Raw genomic sequence first — 25,919 nt, forward strand, 5'->3', positions numbered from 1 at the left:
GATATTTTTAGAACAGGCTGGCAGCTGACTGTGGGCCTTAGGTCACCACCATAATGCCCGCGACCCCTGCTGGTTCATCCGTGTCATAACACCCACATAACCTTCTCCTCCACATGGTTCCTCAACAAGTTCAGCCTCACCTCAAGAAAACCCCAAGGAAAACATGGATTCCTATCCACACGTGGTTTTATGGCCTTCCTTCTCAAATCAAACAAGCTAAAGATCCAAGTCCTAAAGTGTCTCTAGTATTTGTTGAGTCCATGTTAGCAGGTCCAGTCAGTTTTGGTACGAAGCATTGAGACCCCCTCACCCTCATTGTGGGAACCAACAGTATGTATTGTAAACAGTAAGGGGGTGTCGTGCACTCCATAACACTGTTCCTGTACCCAACACCCTAGCCCCCCCATCCACCGCCCCCCGGTCATTTGCATTTATATTGAATTAGAAGCCAGTGGAGGCAGCCGAGAATGATTCTAATGGGAGATTACGGGCCGACTGCACCGCCATTATGTTGTGTAATTACAAAGAGAGGTGTGGGGGGTGTCTTGGGGGGGGGGGGGGTGTCTTCCGCTGCTCGGATGTCAGCACCTATTTCATTTAGAGAAATATTGCCCCCCCTCCCCCCCACACACGCACCTGACATTAGGTAGGAGTGGAACATTAATTTCGACAACTATCAAACAAGACATTAAGAGAAATGACTGCTAAACGTGATGGAATGACTTGTGTTGTGTTTGGGCTGGCAGACGTATATAAATATACAGTATATTGTAGATACGGATAGATGGAGAGCGAGCTGGATGACTCCATTAGATAAATATTACAGACAATAGCGCCATCACGTGTATAGTGTGTGCCACAGCACGGTATCATCTAACAGTTAGAGGGGGTTACATTTGTAGCTGCAATAACAATACATCGATAGAGTTTTTTCTCTATTTTTCTTTAATTTCTCACTTGTAGGATATTATCCTGAGGCTCAGTCAGAACCTTTATTTTGAAGGCAACCTGGCAAAGGAAGTAAACATTGCCGCGCGCCATTTCCGGATTTTTTCCTGGTCGTTTTAAGTTCCTGCAAGTCAGTTGCCCTTTTACCCATTTGTTCTGAGCTTCTTTTTGTGCCGTTTCTTCTGTTCAGTCCCCGTTATGGCTGCAGTGATTCCGCGTATAGAGCAGCTGTCGTGCCGCGTAATTCGGGTTTTGGGCTGTAATCCTGGACCCATGACGCTGCAGGGAACGAATACCTACCTGGTTGGCACCGGGGACAGGTGACATGCAGGACATGTCAGACATGTTCCTTTTCTCATTTCAAAAGAGTTTATCACAGATGATAAGCATTTGGATAAGAAGAACGTGTCCTCCAATGTTTACTTTTAAGAGTGGAATATTTATTCACGTGTTTATGTACAATACGCGCATTGATTTTTAACAAAGTTTAGGTTTGCTCGACAGTATCTGAAACCACTATGCGTATTTTTAACATATGCATATGGAAGATACATAGAATCATTATACCATCGTGTTTGGGGTGTTTATTAAATGCACCAAAATGATTAAAAGCAATTATTAAGGTACAATTTCTTCTATGAAAATATGTATAGGAAAATACGTCTGCATTCAATGTGGTGGGAGTAATGTTCAATGTACTTAAAGGCCTGTAAATTATGAACATAGGATCAGTCCACATCATCTTATTTGTATTTTCCCCAGACGGGTGCTCATAGACACTGGTGAGCCTGCTGTCCCTGAATACATCAGCACTCTGAAGGAGGCCCTGAGGAAGTTCAACACCAGCATTCAAGAGATCCTGGTCACTCACTGGCACCATGACCACACAGGCGGCGTCGGGGACATCTGCAGAGACATCACTGGTGAGGGCTTTTTCCGCTTTTCTGACTTTGCTGAAACGTTCTGGCTCTGAACGATCAGTGTCAGTGAGGTTTTGCTAACATCCCATATAAGGAAGCCCGGCTAACTGTGACGTCAAAGTTAGTCGGGCTTCCTTATATGGGCATGCCCCACTATAAGCTGTAGGCTTAGCATGGGCGAAGCTGGACTATATGGCAAACTGTTGCTGAAGTCCGATGGCTTTCCAACGTTAATTGGTCATGTTGAGTCAGAAGCACAAGCTAGGAGTAATAATTTATCAGTGTGTAATTAAGCGGTTGTCTGTCAAGTCAGGGGTCTCCAACCAGTAGCTCCTAAAGACGTTTCAAGTAGATCTCCAAAAGGGTTTATTCATTTATTATCAGCAAAATTAGAAAGTGGGGTTCTACAGTAGTCCGGAAGTCCTTGGAAGCACTTAGGAGTGGGACCAATCACAGTGGAATGGGCGTGCCCAGAGTGGAATAAATTAAAACAATCCAAGGAAATACAGCTGGAACAGGTGCAGATTCTGGAAGATCTGGACAGCTTTCTGTGCTGGTAATTGTGTAGCTGCTCTATAGGAGACCACATCTCAATACAAAAGGCCGAAAATGATCATAATAGGTCCTTGTTAATCCCCCTTCATAATTTCATAACAATAATGCTATTGTAATAGTTCAAAAGTAATTACCATATATCATGTTTGTGTTGCCAGGTTGTGATGTCAGAGTTGGGAAACTTCCTCGCTCCAGCCAGGTTCAGGAGACATCTGAAAACATCAAGTACACATACTTGAAGGATGGCGATATAGTCCAGACGGAGGGAGCAACGCTGAAGTCAGCTGAGATGTTGGAAGTTAAAAGGTTAAAATAAAGTGAGGAGATGTTAACACATAATTTTAATTTTTTTATCTCAGGGTTGTTTTCACGCCAGGCCACACAGATGACCACATGGCGCTCTTTCTAGAGGAGGAGCAAGCGATCTTCTCAGGAGATTGCATCCTGGGAGAAGGCACGGCTGTCTTTGAGGACCTCCACGACTACATGAAGTCACTGAAGATCCTGCTTGAGGTCCAAGCCGACCTCATCTATCCTGGTGAGTGGAAACAAGGACATGGTCTTTTATTTCTCAGTGACTAAAGTGTGGATAAATAGACCAGGACATTCATCCATTCATCCTTTATTTATTCACGGAGGGCCAGTTGAAAGCAATGACGCCCTGAGGACGAAAAAAAAAAAGTTAAACAATACAAATGCTAAAAGTAAACATACAAATAAGTAAAAAAAAAAATTAAAAACACATTAAAAATGCACATAGTTAATCAAAAAATCAGTTCTTTACTTAATTTCTGAAAGGGTACATGTTTAGGTTTTACATTAGGATCCGGGTTCAGGAAGTTGAGGTCAGATGAGGGAAGCTCTGCTGTATGCAGGTCACGGTCCGGTGGTTCAGGACGCTGGTTCAAAGATCCAACATTACATCAGCCATCGGGACCAGCGAGAACAACAGATCTTGGAGGCCATTAAAGCCGGAGCGGGAAAGTCTTTCTCCTCCATGCAGCTTGTCAAGATTGTCTACAAGGTCACACAACAAAACACTGTTGTCCATATGCTATATTTTTCTCATATAGTTCAATAGATTTGAACTGTTCCTTATTCACTGTGCAGGACACTCCTGAGTATCTGCATGAAGCAGCCAACGTGAACCTGCTGCATCACTTAAAAAAAATGGAGAAAGAAGGAAAGATCAGACAAGGTGAGTTGACAGACTGCAATAACAGACTACTCCATTCCACAATTTGTACTCGTACTATTATGAAGTATTGTTTTGCCCCTCAGTGACGGAAACATCACAGATCAGCACATGGAAGAGCAACTTGTGATGGATTTCTAATAATGACTGAAAGGGATCAGAATGTGCCTGATTTAATTAGTTTTTTTCACTAAAACATATTTTCAAATCAATGTGTTTGATCATTTCAGTGGGTGTTCATAATAAACATTTTAGTGTTTTATCCAACGGATCAGCATAAGAATTGTAATTTCAGTGTTACAATCAGTACTCATTCATTCATTTTCTACCGCTTATCCTCACAAGGGTCGCATGCTAGAGCCTATCCCAGCTGTCTTCGGGCGAGAGGTGGGGTAGTACTTGTATTAAATTGTATTAAAACCCTAAAAACATAGTAAATCATTTGAGTCACTAGGTGGCAGCATCTGCTACTTGTACCTCTTTGTAGACAGCTTTTGGAAACCATCATAATTGTTTGAATGCAATGAATGTCATGTTATTGTATAATAAGAAGTGATTTAATGTAGCAAGATGTACATATTAGTTATAGTTGATCCCAATGGGTGTTTATACTGTATATTGGTTCCTAAAAATGACAACCGAAGCAATCAAAGGAAGCTACAGCAGTTTCAACATGAGTGTCCTGTAGAAAATAATAAAATTTAAATGAATTGAACTATCTTCATGATGGTTGACAGCTCTGTAAATCTGTTTCCAGCAAAGGTTGCAGACAGAAAGATTAAATTATGTGAGGCCACTGTGATACATTTAGTACATTAAAGAAGCTAAAACAATCCACTTATGCTAAGCTATTAAACAAAACATCCACATTTTAGCTTCATGTGGTATGTGACAAAGCAAATAGGTGTAAGTGTAATATCTGGTACTATATCTAGGATCATTTCCTTTTCACACGAGGGCCATTAAAAAACAACCTGTGGAGTGAAAATAGCCTCAGGCCGGCACTTTGGACACCACTGCTGTAAGAGGACTTTGGGCCGAAGTGTGGCGGTTGCATGTGTGTCTTTTTTTACACAAAACACTCACTGGACTGAGGTGACTTTACTCCTCCCTGCTTCATAATGAAGAAGTGCATGAATCAATCTCCATGTTGCAACACAACGGTCGGTAAAGGAGCTGGAGGACATCCAGACTGCAAGGTTGTGTTACGTTCATTTCAAGCATCCACAACCACCATTAGACAAAAGCGTGCATGTATTATCCTGTCATATGTTATTCTTTGGCCAACAACTCCGGACTTGTAGTCAGGAGATCCCGGTTCAAATCTCCATTAGCGTATGGATATTGTGGATACTGTCACTTCCTCCCACATTCCAAAAAAATGCATGTTGGGTTAATTGTAGACTCCGCTGTGGTTGGTCACACTCGTGAGTGCATAATAGGACTTCCGGTTTGTGCCGCTAGCTGCGAACAGAATAGGAGTTGATAAGAAACAGTGATGTATCTTTTTAAAATGTGGTCTTTTATGAAGTAAGATTACGAATACGAATGGTTAAAATCATGCGCACACCTTTTAGACAGCTATCTTACTTCATAGTTTTGAGCCATCCCAAATTTCTTTCAGGGTTCAAACCTCATTATCTCAAAAGTTGCCATCATTTAACACAATAATACAACATTCTAACTACAACAAGGCTTCTGCAGTATCATTTCTTTTAGTGTGGGGTTTCCTGGTTTGAGTCTCCGGTATACCCTATGGGTGGCCACAATAGTGATTGTTGCCGACGAGGCTGATGAACGACCGGTGGCCTTAGTGGCCACTATTCCTGTGGAATGAGATAGTCTTCAGGGGATAGATATTAGGACATTGTTGTAAACAGATTATACCGCCTCCTTTCATAGCAGCGATCCTGTCTATTCAGAATGGAGACTTTGTTGTCCTCAAAGGAATGTCTCTTCTTTTTGAGAAGGAAATGAACTGCTCTCTTATGTTATGCTATGCATTTGTATCAGGGTTGTTTGGTCTCTCCAATGTAGAGGTTATTGCACTCCTCACTACACTGCAATGCATAAACAACATTTGTGAGGTTTCTGCTCTGGATTTTGTCTTTGTGGTGAACCAGCGTTGGTCGTAGGGTGTTTGTGGGTTTGAAATGTACCCGTATGTTTCTGACGAACCAGCCACGTAAAAGACCACCACGCTTGGCTTCCTGTTTCAATCCTCAGGCTTGGGTGTAGAGCCCCTTCTTCTCCTGGCGGATTTGACAAAGGCCCACCAGTTAGGAAACCCGCAGTTCCTTCTGTCTTCTGTTGTCAGTGGTGGGATCTTCTATGCTCTGTTCTTGAGGTGTCTGATAACCCCTATCTTGGGGTCTAATTGGTGATGGGAGTCTTAAGAGCAGGTACTGGTCTGTGTGGGTAGGTTTGTCCTCAATGTCATATCTCACCCTAAAAATTTAGGACAGAAGAACCCTTTTAGGCTAAAAGTGAAACATCTTCAACAAACGAGAAGAGTCCAGTTGCTTCCATTCAACCCTTGTGGATCACCGTGACCTGGATGACTGAGAACCACCAGTCCGACACAGACAGTACAGTACAGACACAAGTACACTAGTTGTTGGACAAGTTCACAAAAGTTGAACAATAACTTGGCAGTCAAAAATCTACTTGTGTGCCAGAACAAGAGAGGTTGAAGGTCATTGGTAACTATGGCGATCAGACATGTTGGCCTCTAAACTTGGAGAAACTTGGCCTGCAAGTGTATCAATAAGGACTGAATAAGACCTCTTTAGAAAAGGAGCTGTGGCCCACAGTTTTATTGGCCCGTGGCATAAAAATAAAATCATATTCAGTTTTGATAAGATATTTATGATTTATTTGCATTTGCTTCGGCTATAATGTGCAGCTAAGAAGTTGAAAGATGATGTCTTTCATGAAAAAATGTATCAAAGTGGCCACAGCCTTTTTCTTCTTTTCCGTATGCAACCCTCTCTGAAAAAAGTATGTACCCTGATCTAAAAGAAGAGAGAAAAAGCATATTTCACATCAGGTTGTTGGACCTCACTAGTTGCTGTACCTAATGATGTGGCCCGTCAGTATATATCATACATAGTGTGTAAAAGTAGGGCGGTTAAGTTTATTTTTCAAGTGGTTCTGACATGAGCACGAAGAGGAGGTGAAAGTGTGAAGTGGGGGAGAGGTGTGTGTTTTTAATCGCTGCTAGGAGATAAACGGCAGGTTGTGAGCACGGTTGACCTCACCAACATGGCGGTGCCGGTCCACGAAGAGGCGACACCTTCTTCCTCTCTGCTCATTTTATCCCTCAGTCGCTCAACCGTCTGGTAAGTTTCCGGTCAGCTCCCGCCTTTATCACCGACCTACAGACTCGGGGTAATATATTTAATGGCCGTCTGTTCGTCGATGTTGTTCCACGCTACGGTGCATTTTGTACTGAACTCTATGATGAATGGTGAACAACAAGTGTCCTCATAACATTTATACAACACGTCATGGTGAAGTTGGCTAAATTGAATCAAAGGTTTTCCTAGTTTCTAGTGTTTGCTAGCGGGCATGAGCTGGTGCCTGTTTAGGGTGACATTTTCATCAAGCTAGCGACTGTCAAAAAGTGACAGGTTTCATTTACGTGTGTTTGTTGTTGAATTGATCTGCTCAGACATCCCGAAAAAGAAGATGTTGTTTGATGTAAGCTTGTTAGGACAAGAAAGTTACTTTGAGGTTGGCCTTCAATTCGACATTTAAAGGTGAAGTTGAAGTAATGGGCAGTGCGAGTGTTTGTCGTGACGGTCTGTTTTTTTTGTGACACTTCTTAATGTAAAAACATTTTAGACATTTTTGGTAAAACATAGCTTTAACCTGCCACTAACTGTATGTGTGAAACGTTTATTTTATTAGTGAAAATGGAATAAAGGTGCATTTAGGCGGATTTGAAGCACCATAGTTGACCATTATTTTTGTGGCTTAAAAGTAAATTACTAGTCACAAGTCGTACATGCTTTGCGATCTTTAATTGTGCTTCGATGTTTCTTTAAATTCAAAGATGAAACTGGTGGTTTTCAACTGCCATGTGCGGTTAGACATCCTCCGCGATTCATCCAACATCAAAGACATTACACACGAGCCTGTCACATTTCCGGTGAGCTATTTCAAAATGAAAACTATTGGATTTGACGGCTGTGAGTGACAGCCATGACGGACATCCATCTTAATCAGCTGCAACTGAAGTGATGACAAATGCAGTTAACTCGTAATTGTGAAAATGCAGTTCTTTTTTGTACAATCTTTTCTTTTAAACCACTAGCTGGTGGTGGTGGTATATTTTCTGGTTGAAACGCTGTTTTTAATCTCAAGCCAGTTCCATAAAGGCCTTTGATGGTTATAGATGTGTGTCAAATATTTTTAGTCCAATCATATTTCAGATTCAATGTCTTGCCATTGATAATCTGCTAGGGGCTTTTGGATTCAGGAGTGTTGACCCATGTCACGTTTCAGACTTCAGGTTCTCTCACAGTGACATCACTACTTTTGTTTTTTCTGGGTGATCACAGCAAAACTGTTCTACATTCAAAGTTATGTCCACATTGGTTGACTGAGTAGAAATTCACATCCTGGTGCGTAGATGTATTTTACTAACAATGTTTTATATTTTGTCATGTTACTATACTAGATATTTATTAATTGATTGGGAACTGTTCCAGGTGATGTTGTAGTGCACATGTTTGGTCTTTAATAACCGAGCCGTATTTATGCTCGTTACGTTTGACTGAGCAGCAGTTTTGCGAGCGCTGATGTATCGCCGATCACTGGTGGAAGGCAATGTATTGGACGGTAAGAGGACTGAAATTATTATTAACAATGACGATCTGGAAGTCATTTACTGTGTACATTGATGGTCCAAGGTACCAAATGCACCGTCCGCCACTGATTTACACATCGCTGTAGCACAAATACATGTGCAAATACAATGTAAGAGGTCTTTTATTTTGCTCCTCTCTGCAGCAGAATGTAAGATGTATGTGTAATGAGTTAGCGTGGTTACGGACCCCAAGATGCACACATCGGTAGTACGGATATTCTGATCAGGGTTCTGTACTGCCGATCCCAGTAATCCATGAGTGAAAGTGGCCAATACCAATACCTATCACATACTGTACATGTAGTCAATATTTACATGTACTACTGGCTATATTAGGGGTCACCAAGGTTTTTTCTTATGAGAGCTACTTTTACAAAATGAAAATGGCCAAGGGCTACTGATTTTTGTAACATTTCTTTTCATAGTTAATTTCAAGCCAAACAAAGCCAATATACCTGTTTTACCAGAACAAAATGCTGGTATCCATAACTCACCTTTTGTATTTAACAATTCAAATTCAAGTGCTACTTAGTGTATCCTTTAATTACATTGACCACACATGCACCAAAACGAGGATGCTGTTGTGATTTTCAGAGTGTCAGTGAATGCACCTGTTGTCTGGTGACGGCGGGGAGGTGTTGTTCCCAAGACAGGCTGACAAGAGAGTGTTTGAGTTAGGGATATGTGTGTGGTTATGGGCTTGCACTGCTGTTGATGTGCTCAGGTCAGAATGAAGTTATTAAAGAGTGGCAAAAACCCCCACAGAAGACGATAGGCCGGCTGGCTGGCAGGCAAACCCAGGCAAGATACATCCACCTTAATTATTAGTATTAATAATGAATTAAACATTAATTAATAATTAATTATTATTAGTATTAGTAGTTGTGATACTGAAATTTGGAAAAAGCCAAAAGAGACAAACAAAACTGGCCCTGTATTTTATCTAGGAATATCACAAACTACTATTGCCTGCAGTCAACTGAAGAAGGGGACTGGCACTAATTGGCAGCAGGTGTGGCTGGCAGCTTTTCCTCAGCAGGGCCACGTGCACTACAAGGAACAGCAGACAGGCGGCAGCAGAGTGACAACACGGATCATGACAGTATGGTGTGCATTGTCATTGACATACTGTTGTCATTGTGGATTGGCCAGCATAATGAGCTCGTTATTTCATAGCAAAGCACTCAGGGTCCTATCAATGTTTGCTGTTTTGTTACTTTGGAGAATGTGAAGGTTTGCCTACGTGACTGATGCCATCGGACTCCCGTGGATATGTTATCTGTCATGGGTGGACTCGTGATATTTTCAACTCTTTTAGGATTATTTGCTCTTCTCAGCAGCCACACGGTGAACTTTGAAAAGGATTGCAACATGTCAGTGTGCTTTTCTGACTCTGTGTTTACCCTGCCCCCTTCTGTGAGACCGGAGTTCTGTGGTGAGCTTGCTCAAGTTTCTTCTTCCTGTTAGTACATAGTTGAAGATGTGGATGAGCCTACCATTTTAAAATGCAGCAATGTCAGTGTTTCCCACAGGACAACAATGTATTTGTGGCGACATGGAGTGGAGATGGGGTTCTAGATGATGTAAGGATCTAATTTGCATAAATGGCAATGGCACATATGCATGTAATTGGAATAATGGAAGCTGTAGAAGAGAGGAATAAACTGTGTGCGAGAAAAAAACAGGAAAAGTTAAAACATTTAGTGGCTTTATTGGAAAAAGAGCATCTCGAGGGGACTGAATACTTGCCGAATTCTTACTGGGCTGACCGAGATGATATTTTTAGAGCTGATGCCGATACAGGTAATGGGGGCTAAAAAATACAATATATTGGCTGATGTATGGAATACGAGCATTGATATACACAGGATATACTGTACATTAGGGGTCACCAACACTGCGCCACTACAACGCCACTCGTTACCAATTGTAACAATTTCAGCACAATCCAGATTGTCTACTTTCACAGAATGGTTGCCTTTGAAAATGAATGGGCCATTTTTCAAACTTCCACCATTTGCATTGCACATTCCTCTACCGATTCAGACTTTACCCACGACAGATTGCTCAAGTCTTTGGGGAATTCATTTGTTTTGGTCTGCCGCATGCTGTGTGGGCCTTTTTCTCTGACGATTCCCCCAGGTCCCCCTCCTAAAATAGTGATGGGCCAATTGCGAACAAATCGGCTGTGTAACTCCTGTGCTCCTAATTTCCTTTACTATGACCACGATATACACTAGATTTTTTGATAATAATGACATACATTCATACTGCTCTTACTAAGTTTTTTAGTCTTTTATGGTTTTTTTCTGTCCTCTCTACATCTCTAATAGACTTTGAATATTTGCTTCACTTTGTATTTAATCAATGTGTCTTCTACATTTCTCAACAAATTAGTATTTTTTGTTTTCCCTCACAAAATACAAGTACAGTCCTCTCACGTCACATTGCAGGCTCAGGCATTCACACGCATTGATGTCTCCAAGCATTGCATTCACCTACAAAGCTCTCCACAATCTGGACCCCCCCCCCCCCCCAACCCCCCCCCATATCTCACAGACCTCCTTCATCCACACAATCCCCCGCGTCCCCTTTGCTCCTCAGACTCTAACCTCCTGGCACTCCCCTGTAAGACCAAGCTCCGAACCTGGGGAGACAGAGCCTTCTCCATCTCTGCCCCCACCCTCTGGAACTCTTTGCCCCATTCACTCCGTGCTTGCCCCGACCTTCCCTCCTTCAAAAAACAACTACAAACCCACCTGCTTAAATCCGTCTTTAATGTCTTAAGTTTTTATACCTGACTGCTGCGCCCGCCCCACTTTTAGCCTTGTTTTAGCTCTGAATTAATGTTTGGATATTGTATTTTTATGCATCTTTTACTCTGTTTTTACTCACCTCTTTCTTTATTTCTTTTTCTCTACTGTAAAGCGTCTTTGAGTACTCTGAAAAGCGCTATACAAATAAGATGTATTATTATTATCTAGTTTCACTTTAAAACACTGTTTTATAGTCTTAGATAGTGGTGGACATGTCAATAAATAGTTGTATTTCTATTTATTTCTCACAGCGTACACAATGTTAAAACACTATGATACGCTCTCTAAAATGTGAATGAAAAAAATCAGAATGTTCTCCTTGATGGGCCCTGACAATGTGGCACTAAATTATAGTGTTATATTGTTTTACAAAGTCACAGATCATATGGTGTAAAAAAAATGTAGTTTGTTTCACCGTTCCTCTGCTGCAGCCGAGTGAATGAGGAAGAAAGAGCGCCACCTCGCTGGTCCGCCTGTATGTGGGGGAGGGGGGGGGGGGGGGGGGACCAGGTAGTCGGGTAGGGAGCAGCACAGCGAGAGACACTAGAACAGAGCGACAGAATGTCCGCATAGCAAAAAAAGTTAAGATAGCGGTTACATATTCATTGATATCGATAATTGGCCATATGTAATCAGCCTGACAATAATTCTTACACTTAGTAACCCTGCCACTTAAATTCCTGTTTGAAATGTCTTGAGATAACAGCAACCAACGTACACATGTGACATGACAAGGAGTTAAAGCTGCAGACAGGGAGCCAAGTCTAGCAGCTTGCATAACAAGGACTAATTTGGTTAGCCGTAGCTGTGACAGCAGAGCTCAGCCAGAGGCGGCGGGCCGATACCATGCTAATACAAGCTAATAGCATAACAGGCTTTTGGCCAGAGCTAATTGTGGCGTCTTCCTGCCTGCTAGTGCAAGCATGTTCCTGGACGACAGAAAGCGAGATGCAGCCTTGCTGCCATTGCATTAGTCCTAATTGTCGTACTGCCTAGCTGCTATGGCTGTGATAAGTTAGCATTACAATTAGCATTCACTTGTCCTTGATAATTGAGCTAAACCAGACAATTCCATTTTCCAGTTACCACAAAGAATGTTTATTTAACACTTGAAATTTCTTGAGGATTCCAATAATTTTCATAACAAAGAAACATGAGGCGCTGCTAACATTTATTTAAAATGTATCTTTAGCCTGCAGTAAGTCACAGTTGGAAAGATAACAAACAGGAAGCACAATGTAACAGCGGTTTAGCATATAACTTTTTGACATGTGATGAAACTTAGAGAATAATATGAACATATGTTGTTTATAGGAACATGCATTCAGGCTGACTCAGCAGGCTTCATGTGCTGCAGGAAGCATGCTGTCAGGCAACTGAGGACAATGCGGAAAAAAATAGTTGGCTCATTTCTTGTATTGAACTGTGAAAATAAGTGACATGTAACTAACCTGCATGCAGTGCATATTTATATCACCTGCCACAGAAATATGATGAACATGTTTATTAGTTATTAGTTTATTGTATTTGTCGTGGTGGGTTTGGGGGTGCTCGATGGTGGCATTGTCTGTAAAAGAGAGGAATAACATTGTGGGAGAGACAAAAAAATAAGAATTGCCACAAGGGAAACACATGTCCCATTACAATGTGAAATGAATGTATGGGAAATGTTGGCATCTGACTACAGTCATGTTTGCACTGGGGCTGCTCGTAGGCCTTTGAGCTGAAAATCAGCTGTCATGCACATGAACACGCACACACACATGTACACATGTAACAACAGTGTGTACTGGTGGTGGCAGGTGCCTCTTAAAGTGGCTCCAGCCTGCTGAGTCCAACTGAGCGACACAAACACACAATAACACAACAAACCACACGTGCACTCAGTAACAACACTCACTCCAGGAGGGGAAGAACCAGCAGATGTTTTGGATATGGACGCTCACCAAAAAAACCACTTCTTATTTGTTACTAAAAATGTACTAAAACGCTTTTAATACATGTAATTTGGAGTCCTTAACTACAATGACCTGTCAACACACACACCAATCAACCCTCAAATATACATCAATGAATTTTTAAATTATACATATCAAAGGACAGCTGGACAGGCCTGACATAAATACACAAAGACAAATGGACAAGACAAAAACAGTGATGTAACTTTTGGAGCGACAGTGCGCTGCTTCTGCCTTCAGCAACAGTGTGACGCATATTTCACGTTCATGTTCACAAAAATAGTCCTGTGTGAAACGCCATTGACAGATGAAAGTATTTTTCTCTTGCTGGGAATCACCAACACCCAGATTTCCTGGGACCCATGGCTAACAAACGTAAACGGAGCAAAGCAGAGCTGTGGGGAGGGCAGTCCTAGAGCCTATCTGGCCTACAGCACATGACCATATAAGGAAGCCTGGCTCCCTGTGACATCACAAACAGCCAGTGTTAGAAAAAGCTCTCTGAAAGCAAGCTTTCAGGGCCATCCCAAACATCATTGTCTGAAACTTTGCCATTATTTAACACGAGAATACAACATTCTGATGGCAACAGAAAAGTGGAAAAAGCATAATAGGCCCTTTTTAAGCTGTGTTTTTCTTCTACAGTCAATATTGAAGCAATAATAAATAATTGTGTACCACATTCATAACGTATGAAATGTGCTTTTCTTTTAAGGTGTATTTTAAGGCCTTCCAGAAGCTACAGACGGAAACAGCGTGGTGGGAGAAGTTGCCATTTATTGATCAATTATTTCTGAGCAATACATTGAAAATTAGATTAAATGTGAATATTTAATTTGCAAGGGGATTTTGGTGCGCTCTCCTAAATTTTCTGCCTGCGCTCCTAAAATTTCAAGTTTGGGTCCCACCGTGCAAGTTAGTCTCTTGCGCAGGCATGATAATATTGGTCTTCTGGTAACACACACATTGTTTTTATTTCTTTATTAGCACAATTTAGGCTTTCACATCAAAATAGGCTATTTTATTATGAAAACAAACAAAAAAGCTTGGCAGCCCCCATGTAGTCAGACTGGTACACTGTTGATGGTATTGCTTTTTATGTGATTCAATGGTGAGCTTGATAGTCAAATCAGGCTTCTTTGAATCAAATAATTGAATAGTCGACAAGTTTTTTAGAATGTGTTGCATATATGACGTGTGCTGTGGAAAGTCGCATAAAAACAAGCCGTAGGTTCTACATTTTTTATGGGGGGGTAGACGTCCTGCAGTGAAGTTTCTTCAGTGATTTGGTGCAGGACCTCAAAAACTCTGCAACATGATCTTCATCTTTCAAAAGGCATCTTCTCAAAGCCATTTTTTTCTGACTGGGGAAGAAATCCTGGAGACGGGATGTGACCACTAGGGAGGAGATGCGACATCCGGCCTGAAGATGACTGAGACACCCACATAGCAGGTGGACGCTCGTAGAGCGTTTCCACACGGCTTCAGCTGTACAAATAAAACCACACAAGTTTTTGGTGAAACTGTCAATGTGTGAAACCAAGACAGTGGGAACTCTGTGGACATGCAGAGACACCACACTGATCCGAGTCTCTGAGTCTGGGAAACGCAGCAGGTTGTCTTGTTATTGTCGGTCATGATCCAACTCTCTCTGGTAGTATTAGGTGAGATTTTGCTGGATGCCTACAGGTTGTGAAAAGTCATGTATACATCTGATCCTGGATCTTTGTCAGAAACATCTTACAATGCACAACGCCGGTAAGCTAGCCAACCAAGTTAGCCAATAATTCTTGTGACAGTAAGCAGGACCATTATCTTGTAGTGAGTGTTGGGTCCTCATGCAGCCAGGAAGCACACCTTAGTGTCAAAGTGTTGTTTTTTCAAAATAAAGCATGATTAGCATGTTGTGTGTGAGAAGCATGTGAGATGTTGTTAGCGTGTGAAGAAGTGAGAATCACCTCTCAGTGGCTGACATGAACGTGTGTCTAATAGGTAGGAGTGTGGAGTGTGTTGTGGGTGGAGCTTGTGAACACGATGGGGGAGGGGACGGACAGACAGGAGAGAGCGAGCGAGAGGATTTGTGGCATGTAGTTTGTCAGCTGTCATTAGCGGAGGTGACACACGCACACGCACGCACGCACAGCGGTAGTCTCCCACAGAGAAAGCAGTGGACGCACAGCGCGGGTGTGTGTTGCCGTGAAGTGCTGCGTGAACTGCGAGTGTTTGCGTGTGTTAAGGAAACCAGTTGGCCAGACTGGTAATGGAATGGTTGGTTCGTTGTGGACTGGTCATGGACTGGTTTAATCTAAACACCGGTAAGCCCGTCTCTCTCTCTCCCTCGTTCTCTCTCTCATTCTCGCTCCCATATTCTATTCCATTATGTTGGGTTTTGTCAATGCATATGGAAATGTTATGTTAAATTGGCTCATTTTTATAAAGTCCAGTGCTTGTAGGATGTTGTTTTACTTATTCATGACACTTTTTAATGATATATTTAAATGACAGTTTGTTTGTGTCAATTGATTTGCATCTTCCAAAGGGAAATTAAGCTAGAAATAATGTTCTGTAGTGGTAGTTAGTGCATGACCGATATATTTGGATGTTCCAACACTTGATTGATTTTCTTAGTCTGACTGACTTGGACTTTGAACTGTCATGTGTGTGTGTGTGTGTGTGTGTGTGTGTGTGTGTGTGTGTGTGTGTGCGTGTGTGTGTCATGTCGTGTTTGCTGCATCGCGGGGACATAATGTTGACAATGTTTCAGGTTTCAATGGGGACATGTCCATGTGTTGGCTGAGGGTTGAGGTGAGTTGAGTTGCCGTTCCAGGCTGAAGCCGGCCTCTCCAGGGCCTGAATGAAGAGTGCACACTCAGCAGTGCTCTGAGGTCTGACCGGTCAAATAATGGCTTCTGGTGTTGTTGTTGTTGCTCTCAGGCTGCTCTTTGGCAACTTCACAATTGTAAAATCATTGTTTGAAGTCTGTTTTTGTCTATTTTTAGTTCAAATGGAAGTCAACACGGCTGCTTATTTTCACTTGTTCACCCACTAGCTGGCTAGCCTGTGTACATTGGCTTTTCTGCACGGCTGCAAGCGTCCTCTGAGGTTGTCCAGCTGCGACTGTATGCTAATTTTCACAGGCACCAGCAATAAACCTATCAGCTTAAGTTGGAGTTAAAGGTGGAGTTTGTGCTCTGACCCCACACTTTTCATATTTTTAAATGTGCTTTCACTTTGTCATGCTGCTACAAAGTTGGCCAGTGTTTACACAGCTTTTTTATGTTTACATTGACATATAACATGACGTTATTGTAACTTCTGACCGTATCTCAAACAGCACAATAGTTTAATGATGTCTTTATATTTGATTCAATTGTAATACTGACTTTTGTTGATGAAGTTATGTTTCGCTGCTGGGACGAGGTAGAGGTCCTTGGTCTGTGTATGAGTTCTGTTCCTACAACAGCACTGTAAGTGGCGTTTTAGTGCAAGTCGGAGCTTGTTCTTAAATGAACAAAAAAAAAAACAATCCTACTTTTATCCCTCAATAATGAGACCACTACACTGCTTAATTATGACTGTCCATTTCATACTGGCAGATCCTCTCACATGTTCAACGATAGCATTTTTATCCTTCATGATGGTCAAGACTTTTCAGCCCGTTCAACCGGGCATGCAGCCGATATACATATTTTTCTCACTTTCTGAGCATTTTACAACATGTAATTTCACTTTCACTTTCCTTTTCTTTAACACAGAAGTGTCTATAGCTGATGCTCTGTAGCTTGAATTATTACTGCTGTGTGGGATCACTAAAGTAACCATTTCAAATACGTTTAATTTTTGTTGCTGAACTATTTCCCAAGTATGCACGCCTTTGAATGTATAAACAAGAGGCATTAACTGAAAGCGGGAGTTACATCCCAACTTAGATGTTACCACACACACAGGCTATGCAATTTTTGAGTAATGTGTTGACCAAGGCCAGCATGTAGAGGAAGTAGGGTAGTCTGAGTTACTCACGTTAGGTGTGCTTCATGTAAGGCCGTGGTATGTTTCACTAACTGGGGACGTACTTGTGTGTACATCGTAGGAGGCTTGTGCAGCCCACTCACTTCCATTGCAAGATGGATGTACCGGCTTCCTACGGCAGAATCTGAGTGTACAGCAGGAGAAGCCACTCACAGTGGCCGAGCAAGGGGTATTTATGTTGGATATGCTATGCTGCCGTGCATCCACGGAGGTGGGGAGAACCGTGGTGCTGGCTGGGAGAAGCCGCCACCTTGGCCGAGCAAGGTGCAGTAGAGTCGGATGCGCTATGCTGCTGTGTGTCCACCGAGGTAGGGAGAACCACAGTGTAAGTGTAAAGCTGGCCAATGTACATCATGTACTTTTAAACTTTTGACGCACTCACCCCTCCCTGCCTTCCCCTTGCGATCAGGCTGCTTGCAAGGTTTTCCTGCTTGCATGCAGAAAATAATTAGCATCCCAATTTTCTTCCTACGGGCTTTGTGTGCTGTCTCTGGGTTTGAAAATTTGTGTGGGATGAAACTGCCCCTAAAATTTATACGGGCTCACTTCCTGTTTCCCAGCGTGCTTTCCTGTACTGTTGTTGTAAATGGTTAATAACTTGGATGTTTAAAGCTCAAATAGTTGTTGGTTATTCTGCATTATTTGTTGGTAGTGTCTTGTCTCCTGTTATCTACTTATTCCAATGCTGAGTGATGTTTTAGCACTTTCTTTAAGACACTGTGTAAGAATGGTATGTGGAATATTAACCCACCCGCCACTCCGATAAAGCTGGTAAGCTTATTTTCAACTCTGTTGTTCTAGTATTATTATTAAGTATTATTTCCATCCCACAGAATGTTTAAGCGGTACAATACTAACTGCATTTTGCTGCAATCTCTAAAGATGTAATGTTTGTGGTACATGCCACTGGATATTTTCAGGCTGATATCGGTCCAATTAATTATCAGTGGCCGATATAATCAGACATCCCTAGTTTTAAGGACCAGTACCGGTATCTGGTATTGGCTCATGTCAGTCTCTTTACTCTGTTTACATTACATACGTTTACATTTTTTCAAGTTTTATGTGAGACTTCTTCATGCACACATACAATCAAGATGCAGAAAGTTAAGAGCTCTTTCAGCTTGCGGCCCAGCTTAGCATTTACGTGTCGAGAGAATGGTGTGTGCTTTCGGGCGGAACCTGTGCTTGGAAGGTAACTTTCCTGGCTGCCCACACAAAAGTGTTTGCTTTCCACTTCGGTGTTACGGGTCTTTGTGAGCTTTGACAACGACTCAGCAGAAAGGGCTCTGCTGCCAGGTGAAGAGAGCAGAGATTTGTACATGCTTTGTTTTTTTTTTTACCTCCACAACGCACAAGTTAATGTTTTCATGTGGTTTGGTGGTTTGTGTGCGACTGACTTCCTGGTTTGTATAAGTATAAGTATAAGTATAGTATTTATTCATTTCTATGATATTTTGTGGAGTAAAGAAGACTTCTTTGTGCCGATATGACCGGTGCAATCCTTGACACATATCCTTATGAGTATGGCTTCTTCTCTTGTAGTAACTTAGCAGTTGGAAACCTCTTTGTATGATTACCTTATCTATTATAAAGGAGTGCAGTTCTTCAGGACTCTTCTTTCTGGAACTTCTCTTAACGGCGGCTTTACAATAGGTTAAACTGTCTTTCTTCTTACAAAAGCTGCTAAGATTGCAAGGAGGAAATCTACCGCTATCTGACATTATTGTTTGGCCTTGGAGGTCTGCTCTCTGTCAGTGCTCTCCTTTTGTTTCATTTAAAAAGTGAGAGACTTAACTGTCTCATACCTCCCAAAGGCTTGATGCCTTGCTCAGCAGCACTTGCCATTTTTGACCACCACTTTACACACCAAATTAAGTCCTTACTGACTGACCGAGGGGCTCTACTCGCAGCCCTCTAAAGCGTTCACTTCCAGTCTGGGAATTGAACACGGATCTCCCTCATGACAGGCGGGGATACTCACCACTACACTCACTGTGATAAATGAGAGCTGCTTGTTGTCCCAGGCAACAGTCACTGACCATAAAGCCAGTGGATGAGAGCAGCATCACGGCAGCATCAAACACTGATGACGTCTTGTCATTATTTCACACATACACACCATGTGAACGTTGCAGGTCTCTGGGCGTGCACGGTAAAAGCCGGTGTTCCTAATCCCGCCACAGCAGGGTATTAAATCTCCTTTATGTTGGCGGGCTTAAAGTGTGGCCTTGACAGAAGCTTAGACGCCAACACAAGGAAGGGCCAACATCTTCATCAGCCTCCATTTGTTCAGACTCTTATTGTCATTTCACCCGCAAAGTGTGTCACTTTAGTGTCCTTTTAGAGGGACAAAGGTCGTCTGGTTGCTTTTGCAAGACACAGTTTGGCAACAATTATTGTGCGAATGCTGAAAGCACATATGTTATTGTTGTCAGCCATTTTTTATCTATTTACTTCTCCTGTTCTTACAACTTCTTCTTATTCCACCTCATTTTTCGTCCAATTCAAACAATTCCAACATCAAAATGTTGATCACTCGGACCAACGTGTTAGATGAACAAAAGGTATAACATTAAAACCAAGTAAATAAATACTGTAAGTAAATACACCCAGGACATCTACCAATACACCATGAATGGAAAAAATCTAATTATATAACATTAAACACGTAATATTAACAACTATTCAGAGAGCAGTGCAACAATGCATTATGGGAATCGCTAATAGAATTACAGAGCCTATGACTACGCACATTCTGCTGAATCAATTGCAGGTGTATAGCTCGGTTAGCAGAGCACTCGCTTCTTAATCTTAATCACATTTTAATACACACAGTGTAGGTACTTATCTACACGGAATGACCAAAAACAAATGACTTAACATTAAACACAAAACATTAACAGCTATTTAAAGAGCAGTGCCGCAAAGCATGATGGGAACCTTACTATTGCGCACATTGTGCTTGGTTTTCTGGACGATGTACAGCTCAGCTAGTAGAGCAGCTTTGTAATCTGGAGGTCCTAAGATCAAGTCCAAAATGACTTTAAATGGGACTTTAAAAATGACATTACATCAGACGTAAGGCACTGTAATCTCATCACTGGCACCTATCAATTATTTAGAGGCCATGGTTGAACGAAGATGGTAAACTGACATAAAAAAAATATATATATCTTTGATTTTGGAAAAAAGGCATTACCTACGTCCGTAGCAATGGCCACCTTTTGCTCTAAGCCTACTGGAGTAGGCTCCTTTTATAACTCGGGCTAACAGACAATTGACAAAGTGGCTGGAGAACTGAAGTGTTTGCCAATCACAGGTCAAGCAGAAGGGGGGAGGGGGGAACAACTGCACAGAACACAAACTATAGTCATGGTGTCAGATAAATAGAAGAGAACAAATACTAGGTAAATACACACATTGTATTTATATACACTCTGTATTTACTTATGTACATAGAATGAATTAAAAAAACTAAATATATGTAGATGTACATGGAATGACAAGAAATCAAATGAATACACAACATGAAACACGCAATATTAACAACCATTTAAAGATCATTGCCGCAAACCATGATGAGAGATTGGACTGGACTTATTTGGCATACTCTACTGCTACCCTAATTGTCGCTTGGATCCAGACATGGTTCAATCCAGAGATGGTTCAATTCCTGATTTGAGCTCAAACTGCCAATTTAGTGTTACTTTCTTACTTTTAGTGTTTTAGACGAGCTTCAGCCTCCAAACGGCTCCTGTGTTCATTCAAAATTTTGATTTCAAAGCGTTTTGAGTTTCACTTCAGTTTTTCAGAATTCACACGCAATGTCTGCTGACATGGCATCATTTCTTTTAGTTATTATTTTTCTTCCTATTTTTCTTCTTATTCTTGTCCTTCTTCTTATTCTTTTTCTTTTTGCCTCTCTCCTCCCCCCATCCTGTCTGTCTGGCTGTAAGGAGACACCTGCCTCCTCACCTAGGCCACACTAGGAAGTGGAGACCACAGCAGTACGGCTTAGAGCTGAACACCTGAAAGATGGCTGCTGGGTAAATGAAAGATGACACTGCCATCCCATGAAGGACTGCAGGCGTGAAAATTACACACGTTTGTGTTACTGTTGACGTCTTTGCACAGTTACAATTGAGTCCTCATTCTCTTCCATTAAAGGTCATGACTGAATATTGTCACTGTCCAATGACATATGTAGAGACAATTTAAGTGGTTGTCATTTGGCAGTCACAATATTAGTTTTATGAGTCAACTTCATACATGCAGTAACCATGATCATAACATACTACTGTATTGTATGTGGTTTGGCAGAAAAACGAAAATGAGGCGCAGTCACAACGATGCCCACTCCAGCAGCTTGTTCTTTAGCTTTAATTCCTTAATGGCAATGTTGATCCCGCAGGCACATCCTGCCTCCCGCCTCAAGATTGTTTTGAAATGTCTCCCCTCATTGCATTAGTATTGGGCTCAACACAGCCGCCTGCATTCGTCGTGTTCTATTCGACACATATCACACCGCCTGTTCCTCCATGTCAGACATGGGTAAAGTATGGCCCGTGGGCCATTTACAGCCCATTAAGCTTTTTAACACAGCCTGCTGGACGTTTCCAAATAATAGCACTTGGTTTTGCAAAGCTATTTTGAAATTACAGTAAATCTTGAACTATTGGAATTATTCCAATGCTTCTGAAGTGAGAGACTTTGCGATCAGCCACTGATCAGTATCAGAAGATTTTCGTAAAAAGTCATGAGCATATGCCGATGAATGCCTCTCAATCACAAAAAAAACGATCACATGTTGCTCATATGATTACAGCCCGTGGAGACCCTTGTTTTCAGTGTCGTTTTCTGCTCCAATATAGAGTCTAGCTGTGTTAAACCGGGGGTGCCCATTATGTTGATTGCCAGCTGCCGGTAGATCGCTAAGTTTGTGTCGATCGCGTAAATGTCACTTTGTAGATGTCATATGACATCAGTCGGCTGACAAGAAGCACCCCTCCTGATTTACTCTTGCTTCCCCAAGCTACACACAGAGGTGCAACTTTCATCTTTCCTATTCTGAGTAACTAACTCAGTGGTAAGATGCCTGTATCTCAAACAAAAGTCCTTTCACTTGCAGAGCTAGTTGTGTAGAAAAAATAATTTTCCTTTTGCGTCCTGACCCCTCTACTGAGCGTTTTTACACTTCCATTTCCATTAGTTTTATTTCATGTTGAATTGGAAAATGTGCCCATTGCTGAAACCTTTTTGATATGTTGCATTGACTTAGTTTTTTGCATAAGCATTTTAAGTTCTTGTACATCTGTAATGTTTGACAGCAATACTAACTGGACATAACATGAACTGTGCGTCCCAATGAATGCTACGGAGCTATTTTGACTGACATGTTATCGGTACTCAGGTTATGTACAACTATTGTGGAATTATGTGGAATTATCTTTCTTGCCATGTTAAATATAATTATGATATTGAATACAATGGCAGGGAAAAAAAGGACCCAAGCACATACTGTACATCAGGTTTTATAGCTCAAATAAGATCAATAATTTCAGGTGGTCTGTTAGAATTCTAGATGTTTTGTAATATGTTGTCTAGCTGGACCCCCCATGATGTTTTTTAACTCAATGTGGCCTGCGGGACAAAAGGTTTGCCCACTGCTGCCCTCGGTAGTGGGCAGTCTGTATTTGCCTTTAAGTCATGTTGTTAAGGTATCAGTATACTATTATCTGAGAGATGTCCCACTCCTGTCCGATTTCTAATTCACCTACTCTATAATTAAGGCGTGATACCAATCTGATGATATTTTGGATTCAAGACAAATATGGGACATGTGAGAAAAATATGTAATTTGTGTCACTTGCCCATGTAGTATAAATCCAGCGATTTTCTAATGTGAGACTTCAAATATTTTCATAGCTGTTGTGGGTAAAAGTACTCTGACTTGAATTGAATTTAAGACCTTTTCTTATTTTTATGACCTTTCCTCCACTTTCTCACTTTCACCTTGTCCCCTCAGTACCTCACCTCCTACATCCTTGCCTCCATTCCCACTTCTACCCTCAGTTCTACAAAATCCCCTTTTCTGTCCTTACCTTTCCTGCATCATTTCATCTACTGCATCCTTTTCTCTCCTCCAATAGCGAGGCCACACTCCCCCATAAAAATGGCCAAATGATTCATCAAGAGTGACAGATGACCCTCCTGTTTTTGTCTTTTGTGACAACATTTGCACTTACACCCGCTTTATGTCTGTTTCCTACTCAGACCAAGGCCTTTCTCTTAATCTCCATCACCCATCTCCCTTTCCATGTTTAGTTTTTTCTCTTCCTTACCCCGTCCCTTCCTCTCTCTCCTTTATTCCTCTTTTCTTACTTCCTCCACTCAGCATTAACCCCACAGCCCTCCTCTTATGTAACAGTCAGGTGACGCTGTGGTCGCTCGGGGAGCCTTAAAGGCCCACGCTCCTCTAGCCTGCCCCTTAACCAGAGGTTCTCCATTACCTTTGTGATGACCTTTTTATTGAAAAATCACCCTGACATTATTTCTCTCTTTTCTAATCATTTTCAAATTCAACCAATCACTTCATTTGAAGACATTGTTTGCACACATGAGGCAATATTGGTTCCTCTGTTACTAGCTGAAGTAATGATTGACACTTGCTGCATTCCCACAAGACCTCCCACATACTGTCTGTAAGCATATTATATTGCAAGGCTGTGTTGACTTCATGAGTCATCTTTGATGATACGTGACAATCACACCCTCTTAGTTTTAGTTTTTCCAACCAAATTCTGGTCTTTCAACCTCAGAATCGTTTGAGTGTTTTGGTCAACCTTTTCTGTCCATGCAGGTGCTGATATCTACTGAAGATGAGTTGTGGCGGGGGGCATTCCACCCCGGAGCTCGGCAGAGGTGTGGAGTCCCAGAAGAGGAAAGACTGTCCGTCAGACCTGCTCGGGCCCAGGTTAGGCAATGATTGTCACGACAAACGTCTACTACAATACCACCAATACTACCAATGTTCCTTCATCTGTTTGGTCTATAGCCAGTTTGGAATGCATATTACCGCCGTCTATTAGTAAAAGCGCGGGTGTCAAACTCGTGGACCATATTTCAGAGAGAGGGTTCAGAAGCACTTGTAAGGCAAACACAAGCCAATAGCGAACTGGCAGTAACCTTGTCACACAGTAGCATGAACAGGGGAGGGGTCACGAGTTCGAACACTAACTAGAAACACTGTGACAGCACAACATGTTGCAAGTAAACACACACAGACAACCACTTCTATGAGGAATAATAGCTAAATGCCGTAGCAACTTTTTACAACGTAACAAGTACCCCAATGCATGCTGGGAAGCCGAAAGGGAGTATGCCTGCTCCCAGCATGCCTTGCTGGGAGCAGCATGCCTCGATGAGCGAATTCAAGAAACAATAGCAGTTGATGTTTGCTAAATACAAGGATGAAGAGTCTTGAACCAGTCATGATGTGCTATACGTACGTATATATCACTATATTGACACTTACTATGGTACCCATTATGGCATTGGATGCTCATATCACCTCCTACTTCAGGAAGTGAACAAATGTAACAGTTTGATTGTAAAAGTACCAGATTGAGGGGTAGGATTTAATAAGCTTTGCTTCTTCCTACTCCTTTTGGACATGTGGAACTGTGAACCTGATTATGCACTCAATTGTAATCTGATGCATGTTCAAATGAAATTAAACCGTTACCATTACCATTACCATTACCATTACCTTGCAGTACTTATTAAGTCTGGTTGAAACGAACCGGATGGAGTGAATGCTTGATGGGGCCCAGCTTAATCCTCAAGGTTTGAGCCCCCAGATGTATAGGTTATAAATACACAATGAGTGTGTCAAGAAGGTAGCGATTCGTTTTTCTGGTGTGAAAGTTCCTCTCATCCTGTCTTGCAGCCCCAAGAGAAGCATGGAGAGGAGGAACCGGGAGCAGGAAAACAAGTACATCGAGGAGCTGGCCGAGCTGATCTTCGCCAACATCAATGACATGGACGACCTGAATGTGAAGCCTGACAAGTGTGCCATCCTCAAGGAGACGGTGAAGCAGATCCGGCAGATCAAAGAACAAGGTGTGTGCGTGTGCGTGTGCGCTAGTATGTTTGTGTTTGACACTTTAATGACAGAAATTATGGTGATGAGACAGGAGGCTTTTATGTAACATCTCCACTGTGACGTAATGGTCATCCAAAATCTGCATAATCTAGCAAGCAGCCATCAGCTTCCTTTCCTCCTCATCCTCTTTGTCCCTCTTTTACTTCACATTGCCGTCTTCATCTCTGTTCCTTTTGCTCCTACAGTCATTGAGCTAGAAAAAGACTTCAAATGAACACACTGCAAATACAAAGGCAGATTTTCAGATAGGATTTGTTAGCTTTGTGTGGCGTGCAGCAACAGGACACTTTCTGCAAGTACTTTATTTCATGTTAGGTCCCAAAGTGTCCAAGTGAGTTAAAAAGCCATTAAACAACACCTTCTAATCAGCATGGCCATCACACAGACATTTAGCTCTGGTCCCACACCAGGAATGCCAGCTATGTGGCCTAATGGGGCCATCGAAGGCTTATCGTCCC

The 25,919-nt window shown here is 41.9% G+C and overlaps 2 protein-coding genes and 1 long non-coding RNA gene across 8 annotated transcripts in view; 2 read left to right on the top strand and 1 right to left on the bottom strand.

Moving 5' to 3' along the window:
- Nucleotides 1-1,051: 1,051 nt before the first annotated feature.
- lactb2 (lactamase, beta 2) lies at nucleotides 1,052-4,328 on the top strand. Its single transcript, XM_058069464.1, has 7 exons — nucleotides 1,052-1,268; nucleotides 1,711-1,871; nucleotides 2,582-2,702; nucleotides 2,783-2,961; nucleotides 3,299-3,447; nucleotides 3,534-3,621; nucleotides 3,705-4,328. The coding sequence occupies exons 1-7, from the start codon at nucleotides 1,147-1,149 to the stop codon at nucleotides 3,746-3,748; spliced, it is 864 nt and encodes a 287-aa protein (XP_057925447.1). The 5' UTR covers nucleotides 1,052-1,146; the 3' UTR covers nucleotides 3,749-4,328.
- Nucleotides 3,034-7,100, bottom strand: LOC131127296 (uncharacterized). Its single transcript, XR_009129507.1, has 3 exons — nucleotides 6,879-7,100; nucleotides 3,242-3,440; nucleotides 3,034-3,084 (listed from the first exon to the last, which is right to left on the bottom strand). It is a non-coding gene; the product is annotated as an uncharacterized LOC131127296 (long non-coding RNA).
- Nucleotides 6,801-25,919, top strand: part of LOC131127213 (nuclear receptor coactivator 2-like) — a 38,938-nt gene continuing 19,819 nt past the window's right edge. Inside the window, exons 1-3 of one of the 6 annotated variants that reach the window (XM_058069459.1) lie at nucleotides 6,801-6,959; nucleotides 24,157-24,270; nucleotides 25,246-25,418. In XM_058069459.1, the coding sequence (XP_057925442.1) occupies nucleotides 24,176-24,270; nucleotides 25,246-25,418 (268 nt within the window). In that variant the 5' untranslated portion in view covers nucleotides 6,801-6,959; nucleotides 24,157-24,175. Of the gene's footprint in view, nucleotides 7,009-7,067; nucleotides 9,927-15,335; nucleotides 15,581-16,049; nucleotides 16,071-24,156; nucleotides 24,271-25,245; nucleotides 25,419-25,919 lie in introns of those variants that run through there. The other 5 variants (XM_058069460.1, XM_058069461.1, XM_058069458.1 and 2 more) reach the window with 5 other exon arrangements.

Source organism: Doryrhamphus excisus, chromosome 1 (genome assembly GCF_030265055.1).
Source record: "Doryrhamphus excisus isolate RoL2022-K1 chromosome 1, RoL_Dexc_1.0, whole genome shotgun sequence".
Lineage (NCBI taxonomy): Eukaryota > Metazoa > Chordata > Actinopteri > Syngnathiformes > Syngnathidae > Doryrhamphus > Doryrhamphus excisus.